Source organism: Telmatherina bonti (assembly GCF_933228915.1).
Source record: "Telmatherina bonti genome assembly, chromosome: 23".
NCBI classification, from domain to species: Eukaryota; Metazoa; Chordata; class Actinopteri; order Atheriniformes; family Telmatherinidae; genus Telmatherina; species Telmatherina bonti.
Genome location: NC_136632.1, coordinates 2,565,697 through 2,582,841, shown reverse-complemented (window position 1 = coordinate 2,582,841; position 17,145 = coordinate 2,565,697). Strand labels below are relative to the sequence as shown.

The following is a 17,145-nucleotide window of genomic DNA, read 5'->3' as shown; positions in this document are numbered from 1 at the left end:
TGAAAATGATTATGGTAAATTTATTAAACAGCACAATATATTGGCTTCATCATCATCAGCAGCTTTTATAAACAAACAGGAGAGAAGATCCGGCCTTCCAAACCGTATGTAAAACCTTACAACATGCCCATCGCACATACAGTAAATGGTGCCGAGTAAGTTCAAGTGCAGAGTCTCAGAAGTATGTACAAACACCTGGGAGATGAGAAACAGATCCACAAACTGACAATGTTTATTATCTGAGCAAAGTTACTTTAGTTAAATCTTAGATCAGTTTTCCCTTCACAGATACGCACAGGAACTCACGAGGATAATGTCTAGAAAGTGTTTAGCACGAGCGCATCGAGTCGTGGAAATCTTTTTTTATTCTTTTATAAACTCATTTATTAATGGCCTGCTTAAAGGCACTGCCACAATACAAGGGGGGGGCTACTGTCCATCACTCACACAAGACAGTCCATTCTAGTGTCTAGTATATACTGGGGTTGGGGTGGAGGTGGGGCTGCTATAGGTAAATCTCGTAGAAATCGTCCAGCTCCTCGTGAAACAAGTCCCATTCGTCCTCTGAGTCTGTGACGTCATCGTCGGTCCCCGCGGCGAGCAGCATGAGGAGCATCTCGCTCAGCTCGAACGTCATCATCTCCTCGTCGTCGTTGTCGAACGAGTCGGTGCTTTCCCGCTCGTCGAAGATGTCCCACAGAGGCGTTCGCCGAGAGTTCTGCAGATGGAAGCATCCAGAATGACATGGTTTATACTTTATACTAACATTTCTGCATACAAATTCCTCAGGAGCGAGCCTCAGGTCTGCTGACTTCCACCTGTGTCCAGCGGAGGGCGCTCCAGCAGAGGCACTGCGCTGAGGGGGGGGACTGATGGGAACTTACCCGGTTCCTGCTGCTGGATCCGGTTTGTCTCCGCTGTGGCTGAGCTTCCTCCAGACGTCCATCAGGGAAAGCGTGTTTGTAGAAGCAGTTTGAGCCAAAAGGACAAGTTCCACGACCCTCGTCGAAGTATCGACACGGTTTACTCCTGAACAAACCACACATTCATCAGGCAGCACAGACAATTCCCCACCAAACCTTCCCACATTTAAAAAGCTGTCATCCGCCTGCAGCAGGAGACCCGGCCCGTGTTGAGAATCACGGTCAGAGCTCCAGCCAGCAGCTCGTTTCCAGCTCATGTTCTGCTACGTCCATCTCACATGGACCCACCATCACATTCCAGACCCACTGATAATGAATCCACAGTGTCTCAGCTGCATTGTGATTCATTACGTAATATACTCATCTCCGTGCAACACGTGCAGATTCTGTTAACATTCAGAAATGTTCAAAAACTATTCATTTTCATAATAAATAATTGACAGAAACACAGCTGTAAAGTAAGGCAGGAGGCTAAAAGTCCCGTTGCCACCACAGACCGTATATGAGAGATGGACGGAGCCTTCGCTGGTGAAGCCTATGTGGAAGTGTATAAAACTGCAGTTCCCCCTTCATCCACTAGGGGCTCCAGAGCAAATCCCCATAGACTAAAAAGACCAACTTCACAGCAGAAATAAACACGTTTACAGCAGGAATAAACACGTTTACAGCAGGAATAAACACGTTTACAGCAGAAATAAACACGTTTACAGCAGAAATAAACACGTTTACAGCAGGAATAAACACGTTTACAGCAGGAATAAACACATTGCTGTAAACACGTTTATTCCTGCTGTAAACATGTTTATTCCTGCTGTAAACATGTTTATTCCTGCTGTAAACATGTTTCTTTCTGCTGTAAACATGTTTCTTTCTGCTGTAAACATGTTTCTTTCTGCTGTAAACATGTTTGTTTCTGCTGTAAACATGTTTGTTTCTGCTGTAAACATGTTTGTTTCTGCTGTAAACATGTTTATTTCTGCTGTAAACATGTTTATTTCTGCTGTAAACATGTTTATTCCTGCTGTGAAGTTTGTCTTTTTAACATGGGAGTCTATGGGGATTTGCTCTGTTTTGCAGCCCCTAGTGGATGAAGGGGGAACTGCAGTTTTATGTACTTATGCATAGGCTTCACTTTTAACCGCCGGAGGTTGCAGCTTGGTTGGAACCTGCGATTTTAGCTTCAGATGCTAATGTTGCAATGTTACTGCTGCTCTGGTTTGTTTAGTTTGTTTCTGGAATGTCCTTGCCTTGTTTGCTATTACTTACACGTTCCTCCATCAATACAACATGTTCAACAACTTTGTCTTAGCATCTATATTTGCTGCACATTTTCTGACCGTGTCTGCTCAGAGAGATGCTAGCTGACCTGATGTCCCGTATGACTTAGGAGGATGTGGTGGAGGAGGCTGAGCACCGTATGAGGAGAAAACTTTGTTTATCGGCCTTCCCGTCATCATCATGGGTAATGTGAGGTCTCTTAAGAAGCCATGTTGCCTCCAGAGGCGGCAGCAGGGGTTTAACCTGATGTTTTTTATGAAGATGAGGCTAACAGACCTAATGCTGTATGTTGGAGAACACCTGCAGGACTGCTTCGCTCGTAGGACCGAGCAGTGCCGTTACCAGCATACGGCAAGCACTGCAGGTACCTCATAACAGGCACTGTTCCAGATCTCTGGGCACTTTATCACACCTTTCATTTGTCAACATTTCCTACATCAGTGCAGTACCAGGGGTGTGCAGTAGGTTGTGTTAACTTCAACACGTTAGATTTGAACATACATGTGGTAACTAAATAAAACTGTTTCACCAGGACATTTAAAACATAACTTCATGCTGCTCAGTGGTTTTTCAGTCATTTAGTCAGACTTTCACAGCAAGTCGTCACATGATGTTTAAATGATTTCGCCATGAACAGGTGTGTCACATTAACACTGTAATGAGCAGGTTACTCAGTTCATGAATAAACAGTTCAGCTGTACTGATTTGAAGGTTTTTAATATTTCGATGCAGGTGATGAAGCCTGTTGGAAGTTTAATATTACATCAGATACCGTGTCTCACCGTGTCAGACGCTGGACCAGATAAGGAAAGTATTTAGATATATTTGTTTAGGGAAATTCAGGCTGCAAAGTGTGTGTGTGTGTGTGTGTGTGTGTGTGTGTGCAGCAGTGTGTACCCCATGCCATCCTTGTATTTCTGGATGAGTTTCTGCTTGTCGTCTTTGTCCTCCACCCAGTACTCGCTTGGGATGACGAAGTTGGACGTGATCCGACACTCTGGGCAAGACCTGCAGCACAAGACACATGAAGCTGCTTGTTGTTGCATTCTGTTGGTATTTACAAGCCATCCCAACAACACATATCTGCACTCACTTGATAATTTTGCTCTCGAACTGCTTGGCGCTCCTCCACTTGCGAATGCACTTGAGACAGTAACAGTGGCTGCAATTGGAGAGGATGCCAAAGCGCCGCTCGCTTGGGTTGGACTTCTCAAAAACCACCTCCATGCACACACCACACATCATATCCTTGCTGCGTTGGATGGCAAAGGAGATCTCCATGTCCTTCTCATGGGCTTCAATGCAGGCCTGCAGGAGGGACCAGTGACATCAGTGTGCATCTATCCAGCACAGTGACACGATGTGTATTCAGGAGAGTTTGGAAGTTGTTTGTAGCATGATGGCCACAACTATGTGCACGTTTACCTACCAATGGCAACACAAGGCTGATCAATAGGAGCACCCGACTGTGCAGATATGGTCTGTAGATATAGATGTGTCTAAAAAGATTGCTACCCAAGGCTAGTTGTCACAAATCAGGGTTGTCCATCATTCCAAACAGTCCATGTTGTCTTATAGCATCCTGATTACCATGACAACAGATGTTTTCATCATCTCAGCGGGTGAAGAGCAGCAGCTCTCTGCAGCCATTTGTGGCTTGAGCAGCACATCTCAGTGAGGACGTAGTCAGGATAATTGTACGTACATGTGATCTCGTTCATTTATTACTACTCATTTATTCTGATCTGATCTGATCATTTTGACCTCTGTTCTTCAGTCTGTTCTCCTGTCTCTAAACAGAGAAGCTGCTGGAGCCACTGTGGTAGATAAGAGCGCAGTTTTCTGTGGCAGAGCACATCATTATTATTATTATTATTATTATTATTATGCTTTATTTGTTTTCCATTGCTTTACTATGTGTAGAATTGTTGTATGAACTTGCCTTTGCTGCTTCAAATAAAAAGTGCAGGAGGAGCCCGGCGGAGACAGTTTATTCCTCCGTTGGTTCCAGGCTGCTCCCGCATCTTGCAGGAGAAAAACCTTTATTCAGTGTGTTGACTCCTCCTTGTGTCTCACCGTTACAGGTCAGAATGAACCTGACAGACCTGCAGGACACGGTGATGTCCACACAGGGGACAACTTCAGAGCGGTGGGAAGTCAATGTGACAACTGAGAAAAACTGGTGGCTGGAAGAATCTGGAGCATGCTGGTGGAAACATGGTCCGGCTGCACACTGGGTTAATAGGGGAGAAGTAAGGACAACCATTCTTCAAAATGAGACACAGAAGCTGTTTGGGTTCCACTGAACAATCTGGATTAAGAAGAAGTTCTTGAGGTTTGAGGTAAGACAAAACAAAAACGGGGTTGTTTGGTTAAATCAGTTTGCGCATTCATGGTACCCCAATAAAAGCGGACTTTCTGAGGAAACAGACTCGGATTCTAATTAAAAAAGGCTGATGGGAATGTGCCTTAGAAGACGCCATGAAAAACAATAACATGAAGATTCTCGACATCCAAGAAGTCTGCAGAGAAACCCGGACGATTCTGTTCAACAACAGACTGAAACGCAGCAGACGTGATGAAGAACCTGCCCCCGACGGAAACCAGCATGCACTGGAGCGGCTCGGTCAGAGTCCAGTGACCTGGGAGTTGATGAAGAGGTGGTCGTCCATTGTCAAACACCTGAAGCTCAACATGTTGGGGGCACGCTCGGGGGGCGCATGTTGGAAGCACCCGGTTAAACCACAAAAGACATTGACAGACGTGTTTTGCAGTCAGTAAGATAATGTCAGCACCATTACCTTGGTGTGCTCTGAGCGCTGAGCGTTGTCAGTGGGGTGGAGAACCTGGAGGCCACACATGTCGCACACATCGCCATGGAGATAAGCGCAGTTGAGTCCGTAGCGGCATTCTCCAACAGCGGCGTATGGACACAGCTGGTTCCTCACATCTTTGCCGTCCTGAGTGGCGTCGCTGTTCACGTCTTCGATGAGCGGGACCGAACTCTCCACCCGGACCGGCTCAGCTGCACTCATCAGAACAAGAGGAAACCAGTTCTGATCACCTTAAAATGAAGTAACTGGGATGAAACTACAGGAAAGGCCTCTAACGCAGGGGAACCCAAACCAGCCAGACTGGACCTTCAATCTGGCCCACAGGATGAATTTGGTAAAAGTGAAAATAGCATTAATGGCAGTGTTTCCCCAACCATTATATGAGGGGGAGGTTTTTCAGTGAAATGAAATCACGGGGACACCACTTTAACTGATGGAGTCTGATCTGTACAAGTCCAGGTCAGCCTCAGTCCCGAGCTGGCCTCAGGACCTGGTCAGGTTTTTCTAAGGACGGTTCTGGAGAGAAATAACCAAGAAGGACTGAAGTGACAGCGTAGAAAAAGCTCTGTGCATGACTCTGGACTGAATCATCGTGGAATTCCTGCAGGAACACTGTTCAGATGTTCCTCAGCCAATCAGTAAAAAACACTCAGTTCATTCAGAAGAACAGCTGATGAAAAGGTGAGCATGAGAACCCACTGATGATGATCCATTTCACGTTTGTGGAATAAATAAATATAAGATTTATATGTAAAGCGCTTAAAAAAAAGATTAAAGTATCAAACTTCTCTCACCCCGGCAACAGTACGGCTGTCCTGGAACAAACTCAGCTGCATTAACCCAGTCCTGAGCTCCTGGTCCAGGTGTTAGCCCACAGGGCTCAGGATCTGACTGACCGGCGGGCAAGATGGAGGGCAGCGGCAGCGTCTGGGAGGTTGGCAGGTCCTCTTTCTTTATGGGTTTACTGTGTTCAAATCTAAACAGAAAGAAAACATACTGATTACCCGGTAATAGCAATGGTTTCGAAATAACAGATCCTCTGTGAGAAGGAAAAACTCCGTCTGCTGAATGTGGAGCTGTCAGAGTCTTTGTGGTTCAGAAACTGAACAAGGTCACAGATCCAGCACCTCAGCCTATCAAGCCGGGTGTGACGGTCAACTCGACCCGTTCCCTAGGACTACTCGACCCCTTCCCTAGGACTACTCGACCCGTTCCCTAGGACTCCTCGACCCCTTCCCTAGGACTCCTCGACCCCTTCCCTAGGACTCCTCGACCCCTTCCCTAGGACTACTCGACCCGTTCCCTAGGACTACTCGACCCCTTCCCTAGGACTACTCGACCCGTTCCCTAGGACTCCTCGACCCCTTCCCTAGGACTCCTCGACCCCTTCCCTAGGACTCCTCGACCCCTTCCCTAGGACTCCTCGACCCCTTCCCTAGGACTACTCGACCCGTTCCCTAGGACTACTCGACCCCTTCCCTAGGACTACTTGACCCGTTCCCTAGGACTACTCGACCCGTTCCCTAGGACTCCTCGACTCATTCCCTAGGATTCCTCAAACAAACTCCTTCCCTAGGACTACTCAACTTGTTCCCTTGGACTACTCAACTCGACTTGTTCCCTAGGACTCCTCGACTCGTTACCTAGGACTATTATTTGGGTGTGGTAAATCCTATATTCTCTTCTTAAACTAAACTTCTGTTTAATATTGCTACATGGATGCCCATATACAATTCTCTGGTCCAACGTTCACACATATGTGAATACAAACCAAAATGTTGTGTAAAGCAAGCAAAGATTTGTGCTTTATGAAATGCTCCCAGAATAGTGAATGTATAACCTCTGGCTTCTTAGCAGTTAGTTCCAAGAATTTATGAGTGATGCTAAAGATCTACAACTGTATCCAAACATTTTCCCTCATCCATTTGTCATCATAAAATGATGACAAACACAAAAAAGGTGTTACTAGTTTATTTTAACTAACTGTGCCGCTCATATTGTCCTTTGTCTTTTTCAGGTATAGACTGATGTGTCATCTCCACACTACAATAGTGACTTATGGGACAACATGTTAGCATGAAGATAAAAATACAATTTCAGATAATGAACTGAACGCATAATGACAGAAATGGTCCTACCACACTTCAGCAGCGTCACAAATCCCTTACAGGCCACAACACCAACTTCCAGATTCCATCACATCAGACAACAAGCTAACCTTAGCAACTCTGTCTCAATAAGGAATTTTAATCAGGAATCTACAAGCCAGGTTTCACTTTTATGGTTCACACGTTTTATTAAATATAAACCAGCCAGTAGAGGCTGAACCCTTTTTAATCCCAGTCAAGATGTTTTCAGCCTCAGCTGTCAGAGTCTGAGGGTAAAATGAATGTAAGAATAGATAAAGCAGCATAAAGAGCAACCAGAAGTTTGTAGAGATAACACTCAGATGACGGTGACCAAGTCTTTTATCATCTGCACATCATTCTCTTACATCTGAAACACACACACAACACACACTGTTTACTTATGGAAGATGCTTTACTTATTTTATGGAGGATGTGGCAGCTTATATATTACATATTATATATATATATATATATATATATATATATATATATATATATATATATATTATATATATATATATATAATATATATATATATAATATGTAATATATATATTATATATATATAATATGTAATATATATATTATATATATATATATATATATATATAATATGTAATATATATATTATATATATATATATATAATATGTAATATGTAATATATATATATATATATAATATGTAATATATATATATATATAATATGTTATATATATATATATATATATATATATATATATATATATATATATGTATGATTTAAAAAAAAACAAAAAACTTTACCACTTTTTTTTTTTTTTAAATCACTTTTTCCTCCAAAAACGAACCATGTTAAGATAAAGATCACTCAATTCTGACAATAAAACTCTGATGGAGTGGGAGTGGGCTTTCTGGTTGCAGTAAATTACAGACATCACATATTCACACTGAGAATCAGGTGGTCTGTCATCAGCTCCAGGATATTTTAAGAGTTCTTCAGATGCCACCAGATAAATGGAAGGCAGTGCAGCTGAGGGGGGAGGGGGCTGAAGCGATGCATAAATAGAGGAAGGTGCTGCAGCAGCATGAACCCAGTGAACCCAGCAACAACATTCAAGGAGGCGGGGGAAGCTCTGACAAAGAGAGTAGCAAATTGTTATGCAATTGCAATGCAGGCTGCAGTGCTCAGTGTCTGGCTGTAGGTGCTGCAGGAGGAGAGGGAGGCAGACACCGCCTGAAAGAGCAAGACAGACCCCATCACAATAGACAGAGCTCTGGGTATTCACCCACAAGAAACCCCCACAGAGGACGCCTTTGTCAGGTCTCCCTCAGCGTCACATCGCCTCGTTACTGCTGCTCTATGACAAAGTTAGAGGAATGTGACTGATCAACACAACAATCACCCAGAAGCTCCCAGAAAACACCACCAAGCCTGACAGGAACGTCTGCATCCCTCCTTCCACTGGATCATCTTCGGGGGGGTTCTCCGAACCAGACAGTCTGCTGCTGTCTGGATCAATCCAGCCTGACAACAGACCCAGATTCTAGCCTGCCTCTAAAACGTGCCGTCCTGCTGCATGACGGGTAATGACCCCATCATGGTTCCGCTGCTGGCTGGCCGGAGATATGACATCTCATCTCACGTTCCGTTACTAAATTATCCTCATATTTAATAAAGCCGAACTTATGCTACGCGCTATTTATTCTACTAAGACAGCATTTCACTCCAAATTATGGACTTAAGTTCTATTCTATTCTATACTACAGTCATGTAGCAGATGCTTTTATCCAAAGCGACTTACATAAGAGAGTGAGAATAACACAAGCAGGAAATCAAACAGCAGAGGACGTCATAGGAATGTGCTGGTCAGACTGGTGGGAGTCCAGCTGGACGCCGGTGTTGACATGTAGAGCTATAGGATTTTTTTTTTAAGTATTTACTGAATGCCTGGTGGAAGGACGCTAATTTATGTGGACATAAACACAGCCAATGTTTACATGCTGCCAGGAAAACAAACAGGAAACAAAGCATGCCCTGACTCAGTTTCAGGATTTATACACAAACCTGAGGCTATTTCATCATAAAATAATATTTTAAAAAATTACATTACATGACACAAATGGAAAATATGGAAGATCAAGAGCAAAATAGATAAAAGGTATTGATTAAGATCCAACCCCTGATCCAAATAACAAACCAGAAAGGTAAAAAAAACATTAATGATCTGTTCACATGAGAAATTCTAAAGGATGGATATATATATAATTGAATACATAAATATTTTGACAGTAAATTACATGTTTTTATATATAATTATAATATCTAAATCTATAATATTTACAGATTCTAACATTTTTTACTTTTTTTTTATTGGAAACAAACAAAATAGGCTCTATTTTTCATGTATTTTCTCCACCTCTCAGTCCTGTCGATGGTCGCAGGAAAGAGAAGTCCAACAGACACACAACCTTCCGGTTACGTCTACAAGGAGATTTTAGTGACATGCATGGATGTTTGAAGGAAGCCGGCGTGCCCAGAGAGAATCCACAAACACCTCCACACGCTGCTCGACCCCCCCCCCCCGACCCTCTGGCTGCGAGGCCACAGCGCTAGCCGCTACGACATTTAGCTAGGTTGAAAATAATGGACTTCATTTAGAGAAATTTATTTTTTTTAAAACTACTTTTGGCTCAGACAAGCTTTACTCACTGCGTCGATAAACGATTAACTGTATCAATTCTCACTGATATAAAAGATGCAACACTGAATTAGTGGCAGCTCCAGCAGAGGTTAAAATAAATGTGCAAGAACCTGCATTCAGAACTGATAGATGTCTCATAGGCAAATGGACTGAAATGTCAGGATGATTGTTTTCTTACCCTGAAGAGACCTAGCCAAATGCCACCAGGCAAGAAAATATTCAGCCGCCCAACAAACTGAAGCCACAATCATTTCTAAAGTATTGATGAAGAAGCACACATTATGGACGGAGTCGTGGTCCCGGCATGCCACAGGCCTGCATGTTATATCCTGCTATCCTCTCACCGGCTGGGAAAGAAGAAGTCACCACAAGCAGCTCCTCAGACAGCTCAGGGAAATAGAAACTGCTGTTTTACATGTCAGGTTTTGGTCTTTACCTGCATCGGTCCCCAAACACACAGTTTCCATTCTGAAAGAACTTGCAAATCATGGCTGCAGGCTTGCTGCTGGCCAGATCATGGGAATACCGGCAGTTGTCTCCTTCTTTACACAGACCATGCAGGAAGTATCTGCAAAGACAAGAAGAAGGGTTGGGATGGGGGAACTGAGAGGAGAAGCAAAGTGCTCATCTTTTATTCTTCTAGTCAAACTCAGCTGCACTTCGGTGGTGATGTCTGCCAGCTGATCATTTCACAGGACGTCACAGATAATTTCACTTTAACATTTACAGTCTGGATGCGAATAATACTAAGGACATAAACTAAGTCTAGACGTAGCCAGCAGGGCAAACAGCTCCTCTGCTGCCTGCATGGCCGGCGAGAAAGTGGCTCTGAGCCGCTAGCTAGCATCCAGGCTTTTACTGCCATGACAGCTGCTTTCTGGTTTCTCCCCCACAGTTTAACACAAACACGGTTCTGGTTGATGGCTGGACAAGGCAGCTAGCAGAGTGGCTGTCGTACCAGTGTGGCCAGTTAACCCAACAACAGAGGAACCCAGTGCTGTTCCAGCTAGCTTCCCAGCAGCTGATCCGACCTGAAACACGTCGCGAGCCGCGGAAACCGAGGCTTCCCGAGCTCAGACCCCGCTCCTCTCCTCCCCGACATGGTAACGCTCACCTATCTTGTCTTACCTGCAGGTAACGTGTTTGGTCCAGCCTCCTGTTACTGATGAAGCCGTTGTGGACGCTGCTGCTGCCTCCGCCATTTCTGTTTATGTTAGAAACCCCAGCCGGATGTTCCGGACAGCTCCGCCGGCGCTCGGCTTTTTCCGTAGGAAACGACACGAGTCGGAAATAGCCGAACACCAGAGGGGTTTAATCCGAGAGGAAGCAGAATTATTCCCTCTGAACGAGTTTTATGCGTAGTCTGTAGGATGAATCAATGCAGGCGTGGTATCAAAGGTGATCGTATGCCATGGAGCCTGTAAAAGCCGTCATTCAGCTTCTGCTGCTGTTCATCTCAACACAAAACTGATGTAACATTACATCTCAGAAAATCAGAATATCATGAAAAAGTTCAATATTTTTCATCACTCATTTCAGAATGTGAAACCCAGATATTATATAGATTCGTTACACATAGAGTGAAACCTTTCCAACATTTATTTCTAGAAATGTTGATGATTGTGGCTTATAGATAATAAAAAGCCTAAATTTGGTGTCTCAGAAAATTAGAATATTACATAAAATCAAAGGATATTTTAAACAGAAATGTCAGGCTTCTGAAAAGTATATTTATTTCCATGCTCTCAGTACCTAGTTGGGTCTCCTGCATGAATTACTGCATGAATGCGGCGTGGCAACGGAAGCCACCAGCGTGTGGCGCTGCTCAGGTGGAATGGAAGCCCAGGTTGCTTTGATAGCAGCCTTCAGGTCATCTACAGAGTTGGGTCTGGTGTCTCTCATCCTCCTCTTGACAACACCCCACAGATTCTCTACGGGGTTCAGATCAGGTGGTCTGTTGGCCGATTCAGCGCAGTAACACCGTGGTCATTGGAGCAGCTTTTGGTACCTTTGGCAGTGTAGGCAGGAGCCACGTCCTGCTGGGAAATAAAATCTGCATCTCCATAAAGCTTGTCAGCAGAAGGAAGCATGAAGAGCTCTAAAACGTCCTGCTAGATGCTGTGTTGACTGTGACCTTCAGAAAACCCAGTGGAGCAACACCAGCAGATGACATGGCTCCCAAACCATCACTGACTGTGGAAACTTCACTCTGGACTTCCAGCAACATGGATTCTGGGCCCCTCCACTCTTCCTCCAGACTCTGGGACCTTGGTTTCCACATGAAATGCAGAACCTGCTTCCATCTGAGAACCAGTCCTTTTCCTCCGTAGCCCAGGTGAGACAGTTCTGTCGGTGTCTCTGGTTCAGGAGTGGCTCGACACGAGGAATGGGACATCTGTAGTCCATGTCTAGGATCCTTGATGAGTCCAGCTTCAGTCCACTCCTTGTGAAGCTCCCAGATTCCTGAATGGATGCTGCTTGACGATCCTCTCCAGGCGGTTTTGCCTTCTGCTGGTGCAGCTTTTCCTTCCACTCAGCTTCCCATTAACGTGCTTGGATCCAGCTCTCTGTGAACAAGCAGCTTCTTTAGAAACGACCTTTCTGGCTTTCCCTCCTTGTGGAGGGTCACTGATGGTCTTCTGGACGTCTGTCAGGTCAGCAGTCTTCCTCATGGTTGTGTCGCCGTCTGACCCAGACTGAGACCATTTAAAGGTCTAGGAGACCTTAGCAGGTGTTTTCAGTGGATCAGGGTGTGACACCATGACTTTCTATGACTGAAGTTTTTCACAATATTCTAATTTTCTGAGATGTACATGTATGTGTGTTTCCATGGAGAAAGTACGTTTTTGCTCCACATCTGTGCTTTAACTGATTAATAACAACTGCGAACGTATAGAAGTGCTGTAATCAGAAACAGTATTCAACCATGTTGCTGCTTCACTGTTCTCTCAAAGTCCAGTTAATTTGATGATTTTTTTTTTATTACTCAAAGTATTTCAAATAATGCTCATAAATTATTATTAATATTATTTAGAGGTGGAATTGAGGCTCAGAAATCACTCTTCTGGATGGAGAAGTCGGATGTTTCTCCATGTCGGTTCCAGCCACTTGGGTTGGATGTTGGTAAGGCATCTGAGAGGGAAATGTTACTCATTTATACATGCGTGATTTTATTTATGTAAATATGTATTAACTTGATAGTTGCTGCTGAAGTTTGCTGCTAAAGTGTTTTTTACATTACAGAACAGTAAAATGGCAAAAGTGTGGTCACATGGTGACGGTAATACAAAGGAAATAACTGGGTGACACCTCATAACTATCATAGTAATAACCAGGTGATTGTCGTGGTTTTGGTTCTTTGGTTTCTGTTTTATTTTGTAGTTTTCCGTCTAGCTTTGTTTCCTGTTTGTTAGTTCAGCTGCTTCATTTAGCTCGTCCGTTCCACCTGGATCTGGTTGTGGTTCCTGTGCATACGCACCATGTGGTCTCGGTTCTTCTCTGCCAGCTTGTTGTCCTTCTTGTCCTGTCCTGTTCTAGTCAGTCTTGTTGTCCTTCAGTTTAATTAAAACATGTACTGCATTCCACCTGCCTGGTGCCTCTTCGTCCAGCATTTGGGTCCACGTTTCCCCCCCGCCGTGACCGTGATGTCCTGGTAGTAACACTGGTACATCACAGGAACAACAGACTAAAACTGAAGTCAAAGGGTAATAAGAAGACCGTAACCTACAGCAATGAGAGGGGAAGTAAAACTATTTTTTGCCAGTAATATTGTGGAAATTACCTGGTAATGGCCTATAAATGTCTCCAAACAATAACAAATGACTAAATAGGCTGACATGTCATTTCTACCTGTAATATCTGAATAGTTTCAATGCAGTTGTAATAATCACAATAAAAAATTAATAAATAAAGAATAATTTTAAAATGATCAATTGCATGTTTTCATTTTATTTCATTTCCATATGTAATAACCATGAATCAGGGCTGCAAAATGACTGTTTCTGTGTTATTCCGTGGTCATGTTGTGTAAATTTCATTTCTCTAGCTTTAGGTTTTCATATATTTCCTTAGCATGTCCTTGGCATATATTCATTTCTGATAATTGTTGTAGGCTTCTGAAGAGGTCATGATGAACTTAAAAACTTAAGTATCTGCTTATTTAGCCTTAATGACGCAGATAATGTGTAGAGGCCCTGAGATGTCTGCATCCAGACATCTGGACAACCAGGACGTCAGATACCATGGAGCCAGTCGGGAGATTATCACTTAGTGGTCAGTTTGACCTCACCTTCAGAATAACAACAGACCATATTACACTAAACCAAACATCAAAACTTATTACCTGGAAAAGTTCTTAGTATTCATGTCATAACAATCCATTGTTGAAATGTCTTCCAGGATTTCTCAATACGCTGAGTATAGCTGCATAGCTGGATGAACAATATACTGTGGTGACTGACATGATGATGTGTGCAGCAGCGGAATCAATCCTCTGCTGGTTAAAAGTGAAGCCTATGCTTCACTTTTAGTGCAAAAACCTGCAGTTCCCCCTTCATCCACTAGGGGCCGCAAAACAGAGCAAATCCCCATAGACTCCCATGTTAAAAAGACCAACTTCACAGCAGAAATAAACATGTTTACAGCAGGAATAAACATGTTTACAGCAGGAATAAACATGTTTACGGCGAAATAAACATGTTTACAGCAGGAATAAACATGTTTAGAGCAGGAATAAACATGTTTACGGCGAAATAAACATGTTTACAGCAGGAATAAACATGTTTAGAGCAGGAATAAACATGTTTACGGCGAAATAAACATGTTTACAGCAGGAATAAACACATTTAGAGCAGGAATAAACATGTTTACGGCGAAATAAACATGTTTACAGCAGGAATAAACATGTTTACAGCAGGAATAAACATGTTTAGAGCAGGAATAAACATGTTTACGGCGAAATAGACATGTTTACAGCAGGAATAAACATGTTTAGAGCAGGAATAAACATGTTTACGGCGAAATAAACATGTTTACAGCAGGAATAAACATGTTTACAGCAGGAATAAACATGTTTACGGCAGAAATAAACATGTTTACAGCAAGAATAAACATGTTTACAGCAGGAATAAACATGTTTAGAGCAGAAATAAACATGTTTACTCAGAAATAAACATGTTTACAGCAGAAATAAACATGTTTACAGCCTGGTAAAAAAAAAAAAAAAACATTTTGGGTTTAATAGGTCAGGTTTACCTTCATGACAACTGTGTGTGTGTGTGTGTGTGTGTGTGTGTGTGTGTGTGTGTGTGTGTGTGTGTGTGTGTGTGTGTGTGTATGGTGCGGGGGTATTATAATTCATATGTTTTGGTATTATTTAATCACTTAAAATAAAAATCACTTAAAATTATAGAATTTGTACTGCTGGATCGGACCAGAGAGGATAGAAAAAGGATAGAAAGAGAACAGAAAAAGAAGAGAAAAAAAGCGGGAGAGAAAAAGAAACGTGCATACATATCCTCATATATACGTATATACACCCACACACACTCAAATATACACGCATGTACACAGACATACACACATACAAGCCAACCAAAGATTCCTGTTCCCCTTGCAGAAGGACAAAACCATCAACGGTCAGGAGCACCAGAAAATAACATGTTAAACCAGAAACACAAAAAGGGTGGGGGGCAGCCAGGGTTCCCTGCAGTCAGGGGGAACAGGCCCCGCACAGGGCAGACACAGAGCAGGCCCCGCGGGCCCAGGGCCCCAAGAGCCAAGGCCCCGGCCCACTCCAAAGAGCCAGGACCCCTAGACTGCCAGTGCACCAGCTGCACTCCTGAGCACCAGACCCCCCCCCCTCACAAACCATGCACAGACACTTCCTGCTGACACAGACCATACACACTCAAAAATAGAGGTACCAGCTTGTACCTAAAAAGGTACAAATGCTTGTCGCTGGGGGTGTACTCTTTTGAGAGACATTTCTGTACCCTTCAGTTCTGGTCTATTTTTGTACCTTATCAAGTTCAACCTCACCTTTTCATGTTATGTTTTTTATGTTTCCACAGCATTAGGCCTGGTCCATTCCACCTAGCAATATTATCTTATCTTTAATCTAGAAATAATCTTCAAAAACTCAAAATACTGACCAGCCATACACTTAGTTTGCAGCATCTGACCTTCATTGTCTGGTGTAGTAAATGACTGTTAAGTAGTACTACTGTCATCACTCAACTCTGCTCTAGTTTGTAACATTACAGCCATTAACATTTTTCAATGCTGCAGGTTCCCTTATGGTCAAAATGGTACAAATTTGTACTTTATGTCACTTTGAACCCTTTTTCGTACTCTGAAGGTGCTTCTGGTCTCTTAAAAGCCAGTATTGTACTTTTGAGAGAACATTTCTTTAAAATGTACCTATAGGTACAGAAATGTCCTTATCTTGTACCTCTATTTTTGAGAGTGTATACCTGTCTTCACACGCTCCTTCTCACACCTCCCCATCCCTCTGCCCCCCCTTCTCTGCATGCATGTTGGACAGTCATGGTTGCCTAGAGACAGACATGACTCATGCACGCTCCTCAGAAGACCCGCAGCTTTAAAATGTCTACTGTACCTGGTTGGTACTCTACATTCTCAAACAGTGAAACGCTGCTGAACAGACTTAAAATCAGCATCAGTGAAAATATTTATAAGTTATATTGTACAACGTGTCAGCGACTGTTCAGTCGCGCACGGTGGACTGTCCGACATCTAACAGCATCAGGAGAGTGGCATCAGTTATTTATATGCTGTTTAACTCAATATGAATAACATATATGGCCATTAAAAACGTATTTTTAATGGATGAAAAGTTATGCAATACATATAAAAATAGCTATAGCTATGGAGAAACAATTATTTTAAAAATACAAAGGTCCACCATAGTCCCACCATAGTCCCACCATAGTCCCACCGTGGTCCCACCATAGTCCCACCGTGGTCCCACCATAGTCCCACCGTGGTCCCACCATAGTCCCACCGCGGTCCCACCATAGTCCCACCGTGGTCCCACCATAGTCCCACCATAGTCCCACCACGGTCCCACCATGGTCCCACCATAGTCCCACCATAGTCCCTTCATGGTCCCACCTTAGTCCCACCATGTTCCCATCCTGGTCCCACCATAGTCACACCATAGTCCCACCATGGTCCCACAATAGTCCCTTCATGGTCCCACCACGGTCCCACCATAGTCCCACCATGGTCCCACCATAGTCCGACCGTGGTCCCACCATAGTCCCACCGTGGTCCCA

General features: G+C 43.4%; 1 protein-coding gene across 1 annotated transcript; it reads right to left on the bottom strand.

Moving 5' to 3' along the window:
- On the bottom strand, positions 1-11,077 carry mkrn1 (makorin, ring finger protein, 1). Its single transcript, XM_079263400.1, has 8 exons — positions 10,976-11,077; positions 10,284-10,415; positions 5,830-6,011; positions 5,003-5,226; positions 3,295-3,509; positions 3,099-3,209; positions 885-1,029; positions 1-718 (listed from the first exon to the last, which is right to left on the bottom strand). The coding sequence occupies exons 1-8, from the start codon at positions 11,047-11,049 to the stop codon at positions 506-508; spliced, it is 1,296 nt and encodes a 431-aa protein (XP_079119526.1). The 5' UTR covers positions 11,050-11,077; the 3' UTR covers positions 1-505.
- Positions 11,078-17,145: the final 6,068 nt, after the last annotated feature.

Bases quoted from the DNA above. Each gene is read 5' to 3' on its own strand.
- mkrn1 (XM_079263400.1), bottom strand. From the start codon at position 11,049: ATGGCGGAGGCAGCAGCAGCGTCCACAACGGCTTCATCAGTAACAGGA. The intron at 3,510-5,002 runs GTAATGGTGCTG...TCCCTCCTGCAG, and splicing joins AGCGCTCAGAGCACACCAAG to GCCTGCATTGAAGCCCATGA. The intron at 3,210-3,294 runs GTGAGTGCAGAT...CTTGTGCTGCAG, and splicing joins TTCGAGAGCAAAATTATCAA to GTCTTGCCCAGAGTGTCGGA.